This window comes from Desmodus rotundus, chromosome 2 (genome assembly GCF_022682495.2).
Source record: "Desmodus rotundus isolate HL8 chromosome 2, HLdesRot8A.1, whole genome shotgun sequence".
NCBI lineage: Eukaryota > Metazoa > Chordata > Mammalia > Chiroptera > Phyllostomidae > Desmodus > Desmodus rotundus.
In genome coordinates, this window is record NC_071388.1 from 4,248,509 (window position 1) to 4,268,428 (window position 19,920).

At 53.9% G+C, this 19,920-nt stretch overlaps 1 protein-coding gene across 5 annotated transcripts in view; it reads left to right on the top strand.

Moving 5' to 3' along the window:
* DOP1B (DOP1 leucine zipper like protein B) overlaps positions 1-19,920 on the top strand; it is a 76,585-nt gene that overhangs the window by 21,955 nt on the left and 34,710 nt on the right. For all 5 annotated transcript variants that reach the window (XM_053916918.1, XM_053916922.1, XM_053916929.1 and 2 more), the window contains 11 exons: positions 1,173-1,362; positions 3,092-3,190; positions 3,500-3,623; positions 5,281-5,390; positions 5,607-5,721; positions 8,504-8,624; positions 10,082-10,201; positions 12,585-12,699; positions 14,254-14,445; positions 16,862-17,546; positions 18,938-19,209. In XM_053916918.1, coding sequence (XP_053772893.1) covers positions 1,173-1,362; positions 3,092-3,190; positions 3,500-3,623; positions 5,281-5,390; positions 5,607-5,721; positions 8,504-8,624; positions 10,082-10,201; positions 12,585-12,699; positions 14,254-14,445; positions 16,862-17,546; positions 18,938-19,209 — 2,143 coding nt within the window. The remainder of the gene's footprint in view (positions 1-1,172; positions 1,363-3,091; positions 3,191-3,499; positions 3,624-5,280; positions 5,391-5,606; positions 5,722-8,503; positions 8,625-10,081; positions 10,202-12,584; positions 12,700-14,253; positions 14,446-16,861; positions 17,547-18,937; positions 19,210-19,920) is intronic.

The following is a 19,920-nucleotide window of genomic DNA, read 5'->3' on the forward strand; positions in this document are numbered from 1 at the left end:
GGCGCCAGGGACCTGCCTGCCAGCGGAGCTGACCAAGCAGCGACGGCCCTGGACTCCCGGGCCGAGTGGTTTCACAACACTCCCCTCGTTTTCCCCCACCTCCCTCTCTTTCCCCATCTCGTAGCTGACATGCACGGAGGTTCAGCTTGTCCTGGGGACCCAGCCAGGAGGCGGACACAGAGTTTAGACACCAGAGACCGGGGAGGCCACCTCACTGCACTGGGCCAGTCCGTCTGTGACTGTTTTCTGTCTTCTGTGCAGATAGGAAGCACGCGAGAAAGGGGCACTCCGGATTCGGGGTCGGGGCACTCATTAAGTGGAGGCCCTTTATGGGGATTTGCCTCTGCTGTTTTATTGGCAGATGCTCTCACCCGGCCACCAGCTGTGTCTTCACTGTTGACAGGGAAGGTGCCCTGGTCAGTGGCAGGCGCACCCGAGCAAAGGAGCGCCCGGCCGTGGTCGGCATCAGGAAAAGCAGCTGCAACCCGCGGCGTCACTGCTGCCGTGCTGTCGTGGGAGACACCTAGATAACGATAAGAGGCGAGTGTGTGTCGCCCTCAGTGGGAGAGCTTCCCTGAGTGGGAGTCAGCGTACAGAGGTGCTGGGCGCGGGGATGGGGAGCAGTGTCCCAGGCTTCCTGGAAATGGCAGCGGAGTGGGAGGCCCAGGTGCATTTTGTCCCCAGCATTTCTGAAGTCAGATGTCACTTGGCACATGTTTGGCTGGCTGTGCTCAAGTTGGGAGCACCTTTATCATTACAGGCTGCAGTCCATCACATCCACTTTTTTTTTTTGACACGTAATGACTCCCTGGGCTTCGATATTAGTGGCCGCCCTGCTTGTCCTCTTTCTGGAGGTGGCCCCGCCCTCTGGTAAAGTAGCCCAGCACCACAGCCAGGCCAGAGGCAGAGACGGGTCTCACCCTGCCTGTTGGCCAAGAAGCTGTAAGCCTCAGGATATGTGTGTTTTCGCAAGTTCCATTTCAGTGAGGGACGGGTGGACAAACGCAGGAAGACGAGAGACGGCAGCAGCTCTGCACAGTGAGAACAGTCGTGTTTCCCCGACAAGCACGAACGGGCCCGGCCGTTGGCAAAGCGTTCACGGAGCAGCCCACGGAGATGTGGACAGGACATACGGGGACCAGTCCTTACACTCTGTCATCTCTTGTCCACAGGACGGACACTCTGCTCCTGAGACTGTCCCTGGTGGTCGGCAAAGAGGTGTTTTATGCTGCCCTTTGGGGGAGCGTCCTGGCCAGCCCTTCCGTCCGCCTGCCCGCCTCACTCTTCGTGGTGAGCCACATCAACAGGGACGTGCCCGGCAAGGAGCAGAAGCACATGCTGGGGACAGATCACCGGCTCACGGTGGGTGCTGCCCTCCTCGTTGGGGCTGCGGGGGCCCTGGGGCACGCAGGCAGGGGCTGTCGCCGGGGCTGCACAGTGGCATTGGGGAGCAGCGGGGACGTGCAGTCTGAGTGTGTGATGCGGAGCTGCCGACCAGATGTGGAGGCGGCGCCCTCCCACACACGGGGACCCGGGATACGCTGTTTATTTTTAACATGCGGCGATTTATGCACCCAAGCGAGTGTTGTCACACCCGGGGAGGCCCTTCTGGGCGCCCCAGCTCTCGAGCACACAGTTAGCTGTCAGGTTCATGGAGAGCTTTGCACAGCCTGCGCTGCATTAGCTAGAGTCGCGATTTCTTCCTCTGCCCAGCACCACGCTGACCTCCACCCACCGGTGGTGGTCACAGCTTTGGTCCTGCCCCAGCCGCTGTTGCTCTCAAAACTAGATTGTCGGGGTTCCTCGGGTGTCCATCCCCAGTCCCTTCGAGGCTAGCTCACTTTCCTGGCAGTGACATGCTTTCTCAGGACCTTAAAACCTAGAACTTCCCAGGTCTTCCTGCCTTCTCCCCAAACTCACCTCCTGTGTGTTTGATGGCCTGCTGTCTGTCGCCACCTGGTGGTGCGTCCATGCTTTGAACTTCGAATGTTGGAAATTGAATTCCGTGGTTAGAATGTCCACGACTTGGTGTGAATTACTTACCCCTGAGTCCATGCCTCTGGGCAAAGTGGGCCTGATAGACCTGCCTCAGGGTGCTCTGAGGATTAAGTGAAGAGGTGGATGGAAAGCACCTGCACGGGAGGCCCTTGAACACACCCTCCCTTCTCTCTTGCCCATCAGTACCATCTCTTCCTGTTTTCCTGGCCCCGCCCCAACTGCTTCAGTCTTGCTACCAGACCATGAGTAGTCTCTAAGGGGTTCCTCCCCTCCCATTCTCGCCCCACCCCCTCCCTTTCGATCTGTGAGAGATGCACAGCTGTGTTCCTGTCCGGAGAGTGCTTGAAGACTACTGGGCTTCCTGTGCCCGGAGTCTGGACTCAGGAGTGTCCCTGACAGTCCGCTCCCAACTCCAGGCACCTCGCTCGCCTGTCAGGGCCTGCATGGCCCAGCCTGGCTGCGGACGCCTGTCTCCCCCCACCAACCCTGCCCCCCCCCCCCCACACCTCCTCCACTCACTGCCCGCCCCTACTCCTCCAGGGGCCCGATGGAGGCACTGTGTCCTCCCAGCTCAGCTCTCCCAGGAGAAGGATCATTCCCTCTCTTCCTCCGCTTTCCCACAGCTTTCCACTGGCACGGGCCGCCGAGCTGTCTCATCATGTCCCGTGCAGCTGTGTGGCCCTTCTATCCTCAGACACTTGAAACAGGCCCTGAGTTGCTTGGGGCGCGTTTGACTGAATGTCTTTGGAGTTTGAGTTCAGCCGAGCATTTCTATTGGAACCTAAAGACATTCCTTTCTGGAATCGTGGACTTTGAAGTCGCAGAACCCGAGCCTCTGGTCCACAGCCCTCCAGCTCCGAGAGGAATAGGTGGGGCCTCAGGCAGCCGGCTTCCCAACGTCACACAGCCCCAGGGTCTGGAACTGGGACCCAGGCTTCCCGTGTGTATCCCTTACTGTTCTCTTCCTCGTGGTTTCACACAGCGGCACCAGGCTCCCTAGAAACATTGCTTTCGTTTTTATGACTAAAGAGTAGCCTGCAAGTGATCCTAAATGTCTTGGGAATGAAGCGTTCGCGTCCTTTGTCATTTCTAGGTGAAGGCTTTATGCGCATCTCTGCTGGACTCAAATGTTCTGGTGCAAAGAAATAACCTGGAAATCGTTCTCTTCTTCTTCCCTTTTCACACCTGTCTGGTGAGTCGCTCGCGTTCTCGTGGGGAAGTCGCCGGGACTTCCCAGGGAGGCGGGAGGGCCTGCGAGACCTCGGGTGTTTGTCCCGGGAGGTGAGCAGCTGCGCGGTCTGGTCGCCACTCGCTTTCAGCGCTGAAAGGTCCCCATTCGCTTTTGTGAGGATGGTGATGCCGTGGCAGAAACTGAATAGCCTCTGTCCCTGGGCACTGTAGAGACCTGCCTTTCTCAGAGAAAGCTCTGGAGACTGGCAGGCAGGGCCGCCTGTCCGAACGTCGGGGACCGACTTGACCGCCCCCTGTGTCCTCCTGACAGGACTCGGAGGAGAGAGCCATCCCCCTGCTCAGACCGGACCTCGTGCGGATTCTCTCGGCTGCCACCCAGACGCTGCTGAGAAGAGACATGTCTCTGAACAGAAGGCTTTATGCGTGGTTACTAGGTACCGTGGTTACTGGGTACCATGAGGCTCACGTTGCTGGAAGTTAAAGGGGGCTGCTCACGCTGCTGCCTGGCATGCACCGTGGTCTCGGTGGCACATTTCCGAGTCCTGACGTGTGGCAACACCCTCACACACCACAGGGGGCCCACACCTTGGCTCTGGTGGTCCTGCAGCTACTATCACCTTAAAAACAGGAAACTAATAAATGAGATTCTTGAGATGCTAATTCAGTTCCATTGTAAGAAGCTGGAAACACCACGAAAAACCGTAGCTAAACCTTATTCAGGTGGTATCCCATTGCTATGGAGAAGTTTCCCAGGGGAGGGCACGTGAGGGGAACCCACAAACGGGGGCTCCATGTCAAGGAAGGCTTCGCGGGGTGGGAGTGTGTGTGGCATTGTGACTTTGGGGGGCGGTTTGGTAACTTGGGGAGCACGCGAGGACCGTGGGCACATGCTTCTGCGTCTTACAGCCCGCACCCTTGTAGGTAATGAGCCCTTGCCTGTCGGTGGGACAACTTCCCAGGCCAGAGCCCGGGAAGTCACAGGCTGAAGGGTAGCGCTTTCACGGATTCACTGAGACCCCACGAGCCTGCACCTAGAAAAGACGGCGTACGGAGCCTACCACGAAAGTGCATGCTGTGCAAGGAGCCTGCAGCTTTTTTAAAAAAAGACTTTTTTTTTCTAGAGCAGCTGTAGGCTCACAACCAAGTTAAGAGGAAGGTACAGAGATTTCCCATAGTAACGCCCTCTTCCTGCACAGGTGCAGCCTCCCCGTCACTAGCACGCCCCGCCCCCACCGCCCCGGGCGGGACACTTGCTGCAGCTGACCCCCTACGCTGACACGTCTTACCGCCCAGCGCCCACCGTCCCCACCAGGGCGCTCCCTGAGCTGCACTGTCTCTGGGGTGGGGCACATGTGTCATGAGTGACGTGGGTACACCGGCACAGTGTCCCACAGGGGAGTTGCGCTGCCCCAAATGGCCTCTGTGCTCCCCAGCACACAGATCTCATCAGCCAGAGTCAGGAAGTCCTCTTGACCCCTCCTTCCCTCTCGTCCCCTGGTTATAAAAGTTTCAGAAGCCATTGCATGGAAGCTTATAAAGATTTCAAGATGAGTGTTTCCGGGCTCTTTAAGCATTTTTTTATCAAAAGGATGATTTTGTTCAATGCATAGCTCGCTCTTAGTGGGGCTCGTCTCGCTGTGTAGAGAGAGGACCCGGGGCCCGAGTCCACGTCAGCCGATCCTGTAGCCGCAGCCCCCGAGCCCTGGCTTCACTGCTTGAACCAGGGGATGCAGGTCATCGCCCTGAGCACCTCCCACACTTGCCCCGGACTCAGAGCAAGGACAGTCAGAGGAGAATGAATTCCCCGTAATGCTGTGCAAGTAACCACTGGCTTTTTAAGTGACACTGACACCATTAGATCCTGGTCACCGCACATGTCAGAGACGGTCGGGCTGAATTCTTGGGACAAGCTAATCGGCCTGTCGACACGGAATTCGGTCGCTGTGGTCCTCAGCGCCCCGCTGTCTTGCTGGACCCTGCCGTGTCCTGGGCAGGGGCAGGGGGTCTGAAGTTAGCACAGACCACTGCCGGTCTGGGGCTCTGTGCGCACAGCCCTCCCTCCTCACAGCTCCCGTGCCGGTTCCTTCGCAGGCTCAGACATCAAAGGAAACTCCCTGGTGCCGGAACCCGAGTTCTCAGATTCTTACGAAGACCAGTCCTCGTATTTTTTTGAGAAATACTCCAAGGATCTTCTGGTGGAGGTAAGGAGCGTTTCTGGAAAGTCAACCCCGATTCCTGTCAGGTGCTTCAGTGTGTTTCTCTGCAGCACCTCAGGGGGGGAACCTGGGCCTGTCCCTGGGGCGCGGTGAGGAGAGTGCCAGCTTAGTGCCGTGCACCCGGTTTCCCTTCGTCCCGGGAGCAGCCAGTGTTGTCCCGCTTCACCCTGCAGCACCCTAACCTGTGCCTTTAAAACCCAGGGCCTGGCCGAGCTGCTGCACCAGGAGCTCTCCGACACGGACGCAGAAGAGCGCCACTCCGCGTACCTGCGGCCCTTCCGCATCCTGGTCAGCCTGCTGGACAAGCCGGAGATAGGTACTGTGCACGGCCCGGGCCCCGCCACGGCCGGCGCGGCCAGCTCAGGGAGCTGAACACGGTGGGATGCAGGCGGCACGTCACTCGGCGTAACCGGGTCTCTGGAACTTCAGGGTCCTGAAGTTCTGTAGTCATGTTACGGGGCTCAGTGACCAAATCTGGGCACCACTTAAAAGCTTTACACACAAGTTTAGAACATTTTTTAGGAAAACGCCCTTGAGCCCTTGCTGCAGGGGGCCGCGGGGGGCCCACAGAGCACACGCAGTAATGACTTTGTAAGAACTTCTCCAGTCAAATGTCAGACTTCAAATGCCAGAGCTTCTGTTTTATTTTCTGGAAAAGGGGGCCCTCCTCCCCCTTTTGGCCTTTTGACCTGGGCGAGCCGCTCCTGCCCCTTCTCCTCTGTCGGAGGAAAGGGGTGGACTAGACTCTGGCTCCTGAAGGGCCCCTCTTACACACTGCGCTCCTGTGAGCGTCAGCCGAGAAACATGACCTTCTCTGTCCTTTGCGTTAAAGAGAAGTGCTGCCGTCTCCGTTCACTTTCAGTCCTCACACCTAACCTCTGGAACTCCCTGAGCGGGAAGAGAACCCTCGTCTCTCTGGACTGCAGCCTCGGTGGCGTTGTCTGGTGCTCGGGTGTACCCACCGCCGGGGGGCTGTTGCCTTGTCCTTCCGGCCCCAGGAGGGACTCATTGTGAGACGGACATGGAGCACGTGTGTGTATGTGGCAGGGCTGGTGCAGGCCCTGGGGTACACAGGAAGGAGGGAGGGGAGACCGAGGTCCCGGTGGTTCTCACTGCTGGTCACAGCACCGGCTGGGTGACTCCTTTGTGCAGAGTACTTTGCACCCCCATTCAGTGTGTGTCTCCACACGTGCCTCCAGGCCCCAGCAGCCTCAGATGGGGTCCTCACTGGACCCATTTCACAGACAGACTAACGTTGAACAGGGCTAACTTGTTTGCCAGCGGCCACACCGGAGCTGGATTAAAACTCCGTGTGTTGGACCCCAGAGCCTGAGCTCCTTCGCCAAGACACTGCTGGTTGGTTACCTGACACCACTCACACATGCCGCACCCACGGCGATACTCGAGGGACACAGATGAACTTGCGCCGCACGGCGTGGGCAGCCCTCGCTGCTCCTGGCCAAAGTCGAAGCCTGGAGCCTTTGTCTCCGCAGGCTCCACCCTGAAGTGCTACCTGCAGGTCCAAGTGCAGATTCCCCCCAACCCTCCCACCCCCCCCACCCCCCCACCCCCCACCCCCTGCTTCCATCGACCAGCAGTGGCTCCAGTAGATTTCTCTTGGTGGGGGTGACTGCAGCTCTGGAAGGTCATGGCCATGGTACAGCCTGGAAAATGAAATGAGTTACACAACGGCATTGGGAGCTGGCTGTGTAGCTTGGGGAGTGTTCAAAGGAAGAAATGCACCTTAGCGTTTTGGAGATGGTTGGTTTATGTCAAGGCCGTGCACTTTGAGCCATGAGGTGTCGCTGCCAGCTTGGGCTCCTGCTTGTATTTTCCGGAAGGGACAAATGACCAGTCATTTCATTTGCTCTCTGGTCATTTAGTTGTCTGAGGGAAGACACACTTGAGAGGCAGAGGAGTGGACAATGTAGACTAGAGGCACAGGGCAGGCACTCAGCCTGGTCTGTCCCACTCCAAGGCCCAGTCTCAGCCTCACTCTGCCCTCCGCTGACGGGGGCCGCAAGCTGGCCTCCACTTGTGAAAAGGGTGCGGGATTCTTAGGCCATTGATGAAAAACCACATCAATTGCAGTTGCTTCTTACACAGATATGTGGGTGGAGCTTTCTTTTCGTCTGACTTGACCCTGTGTTCGTCCCTCTGGGTGCCTGGGGGAGAGTCCTCCCCTCGATGCCTGCTGGCTGCTGTTCAGGGAGTGGCAGCGTCCAGCCCCTGCGCAGCTGCCGAATCGGCCACCATGCTCCCCCAGAGTGCAGCTGGCCCAGCTCCTCGTGCCACCTCCCTGAGCTTCCACAGCTGCTGTCCCTTTTGTAGTGTCCTAGCTCACGACCAGAAGAATTCCACGTTGTGTTTGCATTGAGTCACGTTTCTGGTGGAGCAGTTTATGGCAGAGCACACACTTAACCAGTGTCAGCCTAGTAAAAATAAAAACTGAAAAGTAAATAAATAAAGGAGAGCTCAGGACAAGAAAAAACAGAACAGCCCTGGCTGGTGCAGCTCAGTGGATTGAGTGCCAGCCTTCAAACCAAAGGGTCACGTGTTCGATTCCAGGTCTGGCCAAATGCCTGGTTGCGGGCCAGGTCCCCGGTTGGGGGCGTGAGAGAGGCAACCACACATTGATGTTTCTCTCCCTCTCTTTCTCCTTCCCTTCCCCACTCTAAAAATAAATAAATAAAATCCTTTTTAAGAAAAGAAAAGAAAAGAAAAGAAAACCAAACCAAACAGGCCCCGGCTGCCCCCCCGCAGAATCTGGCTTGGCTCTGACCCCTGCCGCAGCCCCACGTCCGTAACGGGGACTGCCATGTGTGTAGTGCCCGGTCGTGTGGCTGCCGTGAGGGTTAATACGTACAAAATGCTTAGGACAGGGCCCAGCGCCCAGTGAGCTCTGCAGAGACACCGGCCGTTTCCAGGGGCGGGGACCCCCGGCGGGAGTTGTCATTGCCACAGCGCAGAGTTCCTGTGCATTTTAGGTGGCGTGCGTTGTCTGTGGAGAGTCGCCCTGTGCGTGCCACGTGTATGTCGTTTATTGATTTAAAAGTGGGTTGCTAATCTTTCTCTGGCCGTTTTCTGTCTGATTGCAGGCCCGCAGGTGGTTGGGAGCCTGTTCCTGGAAGTCATCCGGGCCTTTTACTCTTACTGCAGAGACGCGCTGGGCGCTGGCCTCCAGCTGAGCTACACGCAGAGTGGGAGCGCGCTGACAAGGTCCGGGTCTGGCCCCGCTTTACACTCTGCCTCCCTCCCTAACGTTTTCCCCTGTTGTGCACTGTGAACTGTGAAGTGCTCGGAAAGTGGCGCAGCGCAGGTCACTGTGACATGAATGGACTGCCCCCTGTTGAACACTGTGAGGAGTTTAAAAGCAGCTTGGTCCTGCCCAGCCTGGGAAGCACAAACCGTACTTACTAGTCAAGTATGAAAAGTTACTCAACAGACGCAACCGGGTCTAGTTTACCCCAGTAGTGAGTTTCAGGGAGGAGGGCAGGGGTGGGGGGAAGGTCAGGAAGTGGATTCAGGGGAGGTGAGTCTTGAGGAGATGGGGGGGGTCAAAGTAAGGGCACCCTGAGGGCACATGCTCGGGGACCCTGAGGGTGGGGGAGAAGGTTTGGGGAGACAAGCAGGCTGTTGACTTCAAAGGTCTAGGTGTCTACCAGCCCGGAGTTCTGTCCTCTGGGGGCAGCCTTTTCTTACTACTTCACTCTCCGTGTGACTTCCCTCTGCCTGAAGTGGCACTGGGCGGGCAGAACACTGACATCCATGGAAAGAGACTTCTGGTTCATTGATTTTACATGCAGAGAATTCTTAGTGTTTGCTTTTCCTCCCCGAGCATTGCTTTTCTGAATATGAAAATAGTAATACACTCGTTATAGAATGTACCAATATTTGAAGGTATCAAGAAAAAAAAAATACTATCCGTAATCCCACTGCCTTTCCGAGAAAGACACAAAACATTTTTATTTCTTTCCAGACTTTCAACGAGTGCATATATAGAGGGGGGAGGGGGGAGGTGCCTTTTATTCTAATGACGGAATTACACTGTGCAGTTGCCTATTTTTTTAAATGCAAGTCGAGAGTAGCTACACTGTCTTTTCCTGTGGAATATAATGGCTACCTTAGGCCATTCCCTTGTTGATTGAGTCTTGGGTGGTTTCCACTTTTTCAGTGTTTGGATGACCTCGCAGCATTTTTCTTGAGCATAATGCATCCTTGTGTGCGAAGCTTTGTGTAGGATAAATCCCCACAGTAAATTTCCTGAGTCATAGAAGATACACGTTTTTTTTTGAAAAATACAAAATCTTGGTTTTTATATTTTGCTGCATACTTGGGAAGGATACACATTTAAATGTCAGCCAGATTTCCCTCCTGAGTGGTTGAACCACGTTACTCCACGAATAAAGTATCCGAGTCGTTCAGTGGGACTAAAGCTGGTTTGCTGTGTCCCGCTCTTTTTCTAAGAGCCTTGAGCCTGTTTCTGAGAGCATTGTGTAGGGTGACATAGTGCACTCCCTTTCCCACGTGAGAACAGATGTTTTCATCTTTAACCGAGCTTGTCAGTCTCTCCAGAAATAAGTTGTAAATGGTACGATGACTCAGTGTGTCAGACGTGTTCTTGTCGAACGAAGTGTTTCGCAGGTACGTGTGTGAATATCCCTCTACCTTCACAGCGCCATAAAAGAAAACAGAAACGCCTCTGAGATTGTGAAAACCGTGAACTTGCTGATCACGTCCCTCAGCTCCGACTTTCTCTGGGATTACATGACCAGGTGCTTCGAGGACTGCTTCAGGTGAGTAGCCAGGGCAGGGCAATGAACAGGCAGGAAGGATTAGGGCAGGGATGTCAAACTCGTTTTCACGGGGGGCCACGTCAGCCTCGAGGTAGCCCCCATTCAAAGGGTCAAAGTAATTTTAAGACTGTATAAATGTAACTACTCCTTAACTGTTAAGGAGTTGAACTCACATTTGGCCCTTTGAAGGCAACTGCAAGGCTGGTGTGGTCCCCGGAGAAAATGAGTTTGACCCGCCTGGATGAGAGGGTTGCTGGTTTCGTGGCTGCTGATGGTGGTTCGATGTGGGGGGATTGGCCGCAGGTGAGCGGTCTCTGCCGCGCACAGGGCTGGCAGGAATTCAATTGAACTTACACTAGGAGAAAACACACTGCCATTAAGAAGGTTCCCGTACTCTTTGCCCCATAACTCTGGAGTTTCTTTGTTTACTAAAGTCGAACTTCAGAAAATTCTCAGTGTGGTTTCTAGCTAGGGGTGAAATATGCTTTCTCCACACCGTTTCTGGGAGGCCTTATCCAGGGGAGAAGCTCGGTTGTGTGGCTCAGTGACGGGGTAGAGTGTGTTTGAGATGTCCATGTCTTGCTCATCAGACAAAGGCATCCATGCTGTAAGCTGCTGTAACCAGCTTCGTGTCACTTTGAATCTGGAAAATTCCACCAGCTCAGAAGTTCAGCCGCGCTCTCTGGGGACTAGAGTGCTCCTGCCCAGCCCTTTTCGGGGTCCTTCTCCCTGCTGAGGAGGAATGCTGTAATGTCTCACACCCTGCCTCGTCCAGTGAGTCACACTGTGTGACTTCATGCTTGAGGCTCCCCTCCCGGTGGGAATGCTGTGTGCTGTGGCCCTTCGTAGCCTAGCAGCTGTGATAGTAGCTTTGCTTAGTGTTTGTCTGGGCCGTCCTCTGGCCTGAGGGCCTTAGGATACTCTCAGCTCTTCAGGACAGCCCAGAGAAAGTCGTAGAAGGAAGCTGAGGCCAGACAGCTGGAAGCACCGGGAGGCATTGCACAGCAAAGAGCAGCAGGGGATTAGAGCCCAGGAACACCCGACTTCCCAGCCGCCCTGCTGCGTGGGCGGTGGGACCTGTGAGGATTACGTTATTGTCATTGCGTCCGTGGGCAACAGCAAGGCCACGTTATCTGAAGCTGGAGTATATTTTGGGCAGCTTGGTTCCATTTCATAGTTAGGAGGTGTGCTTGCTTTGAAAAAAAAAAAAAATTAACTGAAACATTTCAAACGTGAGAAAGGACAGGGAATAACATCGGACACACACGCACCACTGCTGAAATTGGAGGCGACGCTTGGCCATTGCTTTTCAGATTTTTTGTTTTGAGGAATAAAATGTTGCTTCCGAGGTGCAGCTAACTCCCCACCTTTGCAACTTTTCCTCCCTCCACCCCCATGTTAATCTCTGAAGTTAGTGTCTGGGCCGCCCATGGCGTTATCTGTGCTTGTGTAACAAGTGTGTGATGACGATACAGCCCATTTTGTCTATTGAAGTTTTATCTAAGTGGTAACGGGCTGTATGTAACTTGCCCTGTGCCGTTTGGGAGGTGCTTGGAAGAGGTCTGCATGGTAACAGACACAGTGTAGCAGTCCGTGGCGTGAACAGTTTCGGTTTTCTTGATGGCAATACTGCTGTGTGACGTCCTCTCCCGTCTCTGTGCACAGAGATGGGTTCCTTCAGAGCAGCCATCCAGAAGTAAGGGCACCAGGGTGCAGTTCTTCAGTCGTTCTCAGGCTGCGATAAACACTAGAGTAATGAGGCCCTCACTTCCAGTGGAGACCGTGACCGCGGGTGGAGTCGCGTGGGGGTCGCTGGATGCACCCAAAGTCACTCTGCTATGAGAACCAGGATATACTTTGTAACTAACCTATTTAACCAGGTGCCTGCTCTTTTCAAAGGAGTGTGGAGTGTAAGGTTGGCGGCTCCATGGGGCAGTGGCACTACACCGCCCTGCAGGAACCGTCCACATGGGTGGGTGCTGGTGTCACATGCGGCGCTGGCCCCTGCAGCGCATCAGTCGGTGTGCGGCCTGCGCCGTGCTCCCACCAGGCTCCTCCCAGGGGCTGGCTCCTGCTCTGGGCTGGGGGCCTGCAAGTGTGGCCGTCCGACAGCACTCCAGGTCGGCTGGGTGTGGGGCCCACGTGGGTTGGACCACCCTCACCTGACTGATGAACTTCACGTCAGGGTACACCTGTTTGGGAGACAAGCAGACCCTTACAGATACTTCTCTCTGTTAGGAGGTTGTAGGCACCGAAACTTGATGATTGGAACGATAGAAGCTGTCTTTCTTTATGTTTGAAAGAGAATAAGTAGTTTTATTGAAAAGTAAAGAAACACTTGAAATTATCATGGGAGAAAGACTTGCCCTGGTTTTTTCCCCAGGGACTTCCGTAGAGCAGAGAAGTGGAGCCCCGCCTCTGGGAAGAGCGTTGGCCCACCCCCCACAGTCTCGGAGCTCTGCACCCTCCTCGTGTTCCTGCTGGATGTCATCCCCTTGGTAAGGCCCTTGGCTGTGGAGGGCGGCTTGGCGCGTGCCGTGCGCCTGCTCGGTAAACCTAAACTCGCCAAGGAAGAGTCTGACGTGAACGCACAGCACGGTTCTGCTGCTGCTTTCTGCGCGGAGGACGAGGCTGGACAGAGTCTCCTGTGCGCTTTGTGTCTTCCTGCAAAGGGGCTGGGACTGTGAGCCGGCTGTGAGCGCGCTGAGCCGAAAGTCCACAGACCAGGCGGGGGCCTGGGTGCCTCCCTCTGTGGCGGTCCTTTAGGAGTGGGACGCAGTGTGTGTCCTGCTTGAAACGCTGCCGTTGGCCAGTTTTCTCAAAGGAAACCAACTTCCTTTGTACGGAAGTAAGTGTGGCGGCAATTTTCTGTTACAGAGGGTGGAGATTTGAAAGGAGGAACAGAGCGCACGGGTTTGTGCAGATCAGAAAGAAGTACGTGTTTTCTGATTTGGGGGTTGACGTGAAACTTCCTTATGCTCTAAGACATCGAGCTTCCTGAGAAGCTCCTGTGAGGCGCGCTGTCCCTCAGGACTGTGGACGGACACCATGTTCTCCCAAGGTCCAGCCTCAGCGGGTCTCAGGGTCCCCGAAGGATGGACGGCGCAGGCGAAGAATGAGGGGTTGGACACCAAGTTTGATGCCGGAGAACAGCCAGCCCTTGTGGGTCTGACCAAACTCTAAGAGTTTAATCAAGCTTTATTTTTATCAGGATTTGTTATGTAACATCAAAGGAACAGGTGCATGGCATGATTTCTCAAGCAGAAAAGGTCTATACAGAAATACCAAGAAAATGTACAGGAAGTTCTACAGATTTATTCACACTAAAATTTTGACCAGGAGGGCTATCAGTCAGACAACTACAAGTAACTACATGTACAAAGTTTCAAATGTCATTCGATCATTTGATGTCTAACAAAGTTTTCAGAATTTGGCATAGGTCAAAAAGATACGCTAGACTAGCCAGCGGTTATATGTGAACTATAAAAGGGCCTATGTGGTTAGGCTTTCTAACTCAGCCATCTGTCTTCCTGTCTAGGTTCTTTCTTTATGCACTTTGCAGGGGATGATCTTTGTATTTGTTCCCTAGTGCTTAAATCATAATAGTTCACATATTTTCCTTGCTCTTTTACCCATCTAGTTCTGTCAATTATTACTCCTGTCCAAGGTGTAGGGGGGGTTGTGTTAAGGGGGACATCTAGTAAAACTTTTCTCCATTTTTCGGGCAGCTGGCCTACGCATTGTCTAATATTAATCTTCCAATAGGTAGGAGAAGTGGGCCATGGAGGGGTTACAAGGGACTTTTGTTCTATGGCCAAGAAGGCATTTTGTACAATTGCGTTGGAATTCTGCAGATCAGTGGACCTGAAATACAAGTGCTCAAAAATCCCACCACCTAGTAATAGCAAAGACATGCATGCAAGAAGAGATAGGAAGTCCAGCCACAGCTGCCTCTGCTGTGCAGACGCATCTCATCCGTCCCGACTGTGTCAAGGGTCAGCTGTTCCTTGGCTCCCGACAATGTTCCTTAGCCCCGTGTCTTCATTTCACAGGAGCTCTACTCTGAGGTGCAGACCCAGTACCTCCCGCAGGTGCTCGCCTGCCTGGTGCAGCCTCTGGCTGAGGACTCGGATGCTTTGAGCTTGGATGAACTCACGCACGCCCTGAAGACGTGCTTCAAAGTGCTCAGCAAGGTGCAGATGCCGCCTTCCTTCTTGGACGTGGAGTCCACCGGTGGAAACGGGGTATGTGCAGGGAGCCGCCAAATCGGTTCTCTGAGCTAAAAGGACCTTATGCCTCCCTGGGAGCAGAAAGCAATTAGGGTTGGTTAGGACAGGAGCAAGAGCCAAAAGATACATAGGTAATATCTACAAGATGCTTCTCAAACCCTCACTGCATAGAAGCGTGTAGCAGGGATGTTGTTAACGTGCCCTCGCTCCCCGTCCCTGCTCCTCCCCTGCTGGAGCCAGGGCTGCAGCTCGTGCTCAGCCCAGACCTTCCTATGTGCCTGTTGGCAGGTGCATCGTCCTGTTTTTAGAAACACACGGGAGAGATTCGTTTCCTTGGGCCATGGTAACAGAGCACCACAGACTGAGTGACTTGAATAACAAAGTTACTGTCCTTGGGGTTGATGCCTTCTGAGGCTGCGAGGGAAGGTTGTGGTCCATGCTTCTGGCTCCGATGGTCAGCCGGCCATCTTAGGCGTTCCTAGGCTTGTAGACACGTCACCCCAGTCTCAGCCTTCAGTTTCACCAGGTGTCTGTCGTGTGTGTGTGTGTGTGTGTGTGTCCACATTTCCTCTTTTTGTAAGGACACCATTCACTGGACTAGGGCCACTCTAAGACCTTGTCTTAATTTGATCATCCTCAAGGAGCCTCTTTCCAAATAATGTCGAGGTCACGTTCACAGGTACTGGAGGTTAGGACTTCATTATCTTTGTTTAGGGAACACAATTCACAATTCAACCCGTAACACACACTGACTTGCTTTGCTTAGGGACACTTTTCCATAGTCACGTGCCCCCAGCTGGGGGCCTGGCCCACACCCTAGGCATGTGCCCTGACTAGGGATCAAACCAGTGATCTTTCGGTTTGCAAGCTGGCACTCAATCCGCTGAGCCACACCTGCCAGGGCCCCCCACGCCCCTACTGATGTTACTTAGGTGATTTCCAGTTTTCAGTCTTACAGACCATGTGGCAGTCCACACCCTTGCACAGCTCGTTCACAGTCGCACCTGTTCAGGAGGCTCGGTTCCTAGTAATGGATCACAGTCAAACCCATTTCTGTTCAAACTGGCAGAAAGGCCGCCAAATCGACCTCCAAAAAGACTGGCACAGTTCCAGAAGCAGTTGGAGGTGCCTGGTCTCTGAACTGGTTTTATTTTCCAGTTTGTCTAGGGATTGGAAAAGTCCGCCTTTGAAAGCCCACTGGGCACAGTGGCGGCAGGTGCGTGAACAGACTGAGCAGCCCCGCCTCCTGAGAGCCGTGTGTCCCGAGCGGTGCTGGGAGGCACAGGAGCTGCCTGGTGGGATGGGAGCCTTGGCTCACAGCTGGTGACAGACGGCTGCTTCTGTTGCAAAGTCACTCCTCTTCCTCCAACAGCTGTTCTAGCTATTGGAGAAAAATATCCCAAGAATGATTTAAGATATGTGTAGTCTATAAATTAAAGAGAGTATGGCTGAAAAATTGCATAATACTCTTTCATCCTTCCCTAGAAAGCCCCATAGGTTAAATGCTGAAGACTTTCAAGTCTGATGTAATATTATCTAAGTAACAGTAAAGGAAAGAGGTCAATTCATTGAAGGTTGACGTGTCATCCCTTTGGAAAAGACACAAAAATGTGTACAGCAAGTGTTCGAATAACATTGTTTTGTTGTAACATTGATGAGAAGCCGCAGGAACTTAACTCTTGTTCATATCAGTGAGCCTGTGTTGAAATTGCTTTCCTCATACATCATTTGACCTAAAGCCACAGAACCTATTGATGACGTTCTGTGAGGACTCACTGTGCACATACACATGTGTGTGTGTTTTATGTATGTGTGTATGTGTGTTTAAAGATTTCATTCAAGCCATGGCTGGTGTAGCTCAGTGGATTGAGCATGGGCCTGTGAACCAAAGGGTTGCCAGTTCGATTCCCAGTCGGGGCATATGCCTGGGTTGTGGGTCAGGTCACCAGTATGGGGCGCTCATGAGGCAGCCACACACTGTTGTTTCTCTCCCTCTGTTTCTCCTTCCCTTCCCCTCTCTCTAAGAAATAAATAAATAAATAAATAAAATCTTTAAAAAAAAAAAAAAGACTTCGTTCTAGCTTTCTCCTGTTAGTTTTTCATGCCTTTATTTTGCCCTCAGCCTCATTTCCTTATTTATATTTTGAAATCTGTCAGAAACTGTTTTTAACTAACTTTGATAATGCTGAAGAGTCTAATGAAGTCAAGGCCAGCCTGCCTGTAGAGTGTGGCGGTCTGCCTGCCCCCTGCTCCGGCCGCGCCTCTCCGCTGCCTGTGTGCCCACGTCGTTTTGTTGTGCACGGGGTTCTCTTGGGGTGGAGAATTACGAATTTAAAGCCAGGAGATGCACATTTACAGGTTGCCACACTTGGCTGGTGTTTGGATCCTCCGGTCTCACCAGATGCACATTACGAACTTCCATGTTTTGCAGAGTCCGGTAAAAGGTGGTAACAGTGAAGTAGTTTTAGACACAAAGGCAGTGACCCCAGGTGACGAGGACCCTCCGTTGCCCGTGCTGCAATCCGAAGACAGTGGGATTGGGCTCAGTGCATCATCGCCAGAGCTCGCCGAGCACTTGCGGGTCCCCGGCATCTCTCCCGAAAAGGACGACGTTTGGAAGATGGGTGGGAGCATGCAGAGGACGTTTCTTTCCATCCAGGAGCTAGTTGCCAGCTTTGCCCACAAGAACATCCTGGGGGCACAGCTGACGGCCTCCGGAGAGTCAGACAAGGCCGGAGAGCCTGCGGGCCAGCAGGACGAGGGCAGGCCTTGCGCCCCGGAGCCCAGCCACCGCAGCAGGAAGAACTCTTGGGAGGCCAAGCCCATCAACATGCCCCAGTTTAAGCAGCTGCTCTCAGACTGGTTCACAGTCCGAGGGTCTCCATTTAAGACCAAAAGTGTGGAACCGCCCTCCCCTCTGCCCAGCAGCCCTGACCGAACACAGGAGGGAGACTGGGCCGTGGACCAGGTGGTCACGGACCTGGGGACCCCCAGGGAGGGCTGCAGGGAGGCCTTCGCTGCTGCCTGCCACCTGCTGCTGGACTGCGCCACCTTCCCCGTCTACCTATCCGCAGAGGAGGCTGAGCAGCTCTGCGACACGCTCTTCCAGCCCCCCGGTGAGTGGGTGGCCCTCGAGCCCCCACATGGGGGTCAGGGTCCTTAGGCCTTGGATGTTTCCAGAGGAACTGGATTGTGGGCCAGGGAGGAACACTGCCACGTTTGTGCCCTTGCACCATTTCTAATTAGTTGTGCACGCAGGTGGCACATGGGCAAGGCTGGGTCTTTATTTTTAAACATTGGGTGTTGGCCCCCTAGAAGGTCAGAAGCATAAAAGGTGCTTAATAATAGTAAAATAGACTGTTTCGTGAGACTTGTTAAAGACTTGTGCATTAGTCTGCTAGGGCTGCTGTAAAAAGCACCACGAACTGAGTGGCTTAAACAACAGAAACATCCTCTCTCACGTCCTGGAGGCCATATGTCTGAGGCTGAGGGGTCGGCAGGGCCCTGCCCCTCCAGCTGTCTCGGGGAGCCTGTGTCCCAGGTCTCTGCCCAAGTTTCTGGTTGTTCCGTGGCCTGCAGCATCGTCACTGCAGGCCTACGCGGTGCTCTCCCTGTGTGTGCATGGCCTTCTGCTGAGGACACCTGTCACGTTGGGGCCCACTGACTCTCTGCTGTGACCGCACTGTAACTAATTATATCTGCATCGCCCCTGTTTCCACACAGGGTCACATCCTGAGGTTCCAGGGTTAGGACTCCAATGTAAGAACAGCTGGGGGACACAGTGTGACACCTAGCAGACAGGGTCACAGCTCAGGCAGCCCCGACAAACTGCCGCAGGCCGAGCGACTTACACAGCAGAACTTTATTTTCTCAACGGTTCTGGGGGCCGGGAGTTCCAGATCGGGGTGTCAGCAGCGTGAGTTTTTGGTGGCAGCTCTCCCCTTGGCTACAGACAGCCACCTTCTCCCTGGGTGCTCACATCGCAGAGGAATCTGGTCGGTGGGGCCTAGGACAGGGGTTTCCCGTCCTGCAGCCATTGCCTTGAATTTCCGCGGCCTTGACCGCCGGCTGCAGCTGCCAGTGATGGAGACCTGCGAGAGCCGGGCTGAGAGTCGGTGCCCTCCACCCACTTTGGCCTTTGAAGCTACTGCCGTGTGCCCTGCCACCCAGAAAAGCAGCTGGAACTCTCTCCGCAGAGTGTGAATTTTACCTTACGTAAATTTTTTAATTTTAGTGGGAATTTTACTATACCTAACTTTTAATAGAAAACACATTTTGAGTTGTTTCAAAGCCCTGCCCTCGACATTGGAGAATTTGAATAATTTGATAAGCTTGATGAACCAGACTGGGTCTCACCTGTCCTGTGGCCCTGATGCTGACTGTACATGTGTCACCACCCGGAGGTCCAGGCGGCTCCTGGGCTCAGGATGTCTGAGAACCCGTGCACCGGAGCGCCACCCCCAGGCAGTTCCGCTTGTCCCACCTTCTCTGGTCGGCTTCCTTGCAGGAGCCGGTGGTGCCACTTTCCCGGCATGGCTGAAGGCCCTCATGACCATCAGCTGCTGCGGGGCCGACTGTGAGCTCCAGCACGTGGCCATCTACACTCTGCTGGAGGTGATAAACCATTCCCAGTCCCTGGCACTGGTCATCGAGGATAAGATGAAACGCCCTAAAAGCTCCGGGTACCACCCATTTTTCGGCAAGCTGCAGATGGTGACGGTGCCCCCCATTGCACCAAGAATCCTGACGGTCATTGCCGAGAAAACAGACTTCTACCAGGTATTGCCCACTGGAAGGAGAGGGGCGGACCTGGTATCCTCCACCCAGACCATTTATGGAAAGCTGTCCTACAATAGTGTAGGAAATGTAGAAGCCAAAGAACTTATAAGTATGACCCATGGACATGAACTATAGGGGGGGAATGTGGGAGGGAGGGGGTGGGCAGGATGGAGTGGAGTGAGGGGGGGAAATGGGACAACTGTAATAGCATAATCAATAAATCTATTTAAAAAATTAAAAAAAAAAAAAAGAACGTATGACCAGGTGTCTACCAGCAGAGCAGTTGCTCCAGGATTCTGAACTAAGTTCCAATCCCAACCATACCATTTACCATAAGTGATGAAGTAAATTAAATATGAATGTGCCTCATTACTCTTCTCTACAAACTAAAGATAATGCTAATGCTTACTTTAAAAAAAGAAAAAGAAAAGAAAGCTGTCCCTAAGGCTGTCCTCACTGATGAGGAAGGTGATGAGGAAGGTAGCGGCTCCAGTACCATGCAGAGAGGGCCACTCAGACCTGAGCCGGGGCGGGGGGGAGGGGGTGTCTCGGCAGTTTCTGGTCCTGGCCTGAGTTTTCAGTACCATCAGTTTAGTTGTGACTTGAGGATTGGAAACCACGCTCTCTCAGGTAAAACATGAATAACGGTTGGGGCTGGAGTCCGTCAGTGGTTCATTTGCTCTGTGCACAGAACACAGTTCCATCACAGAG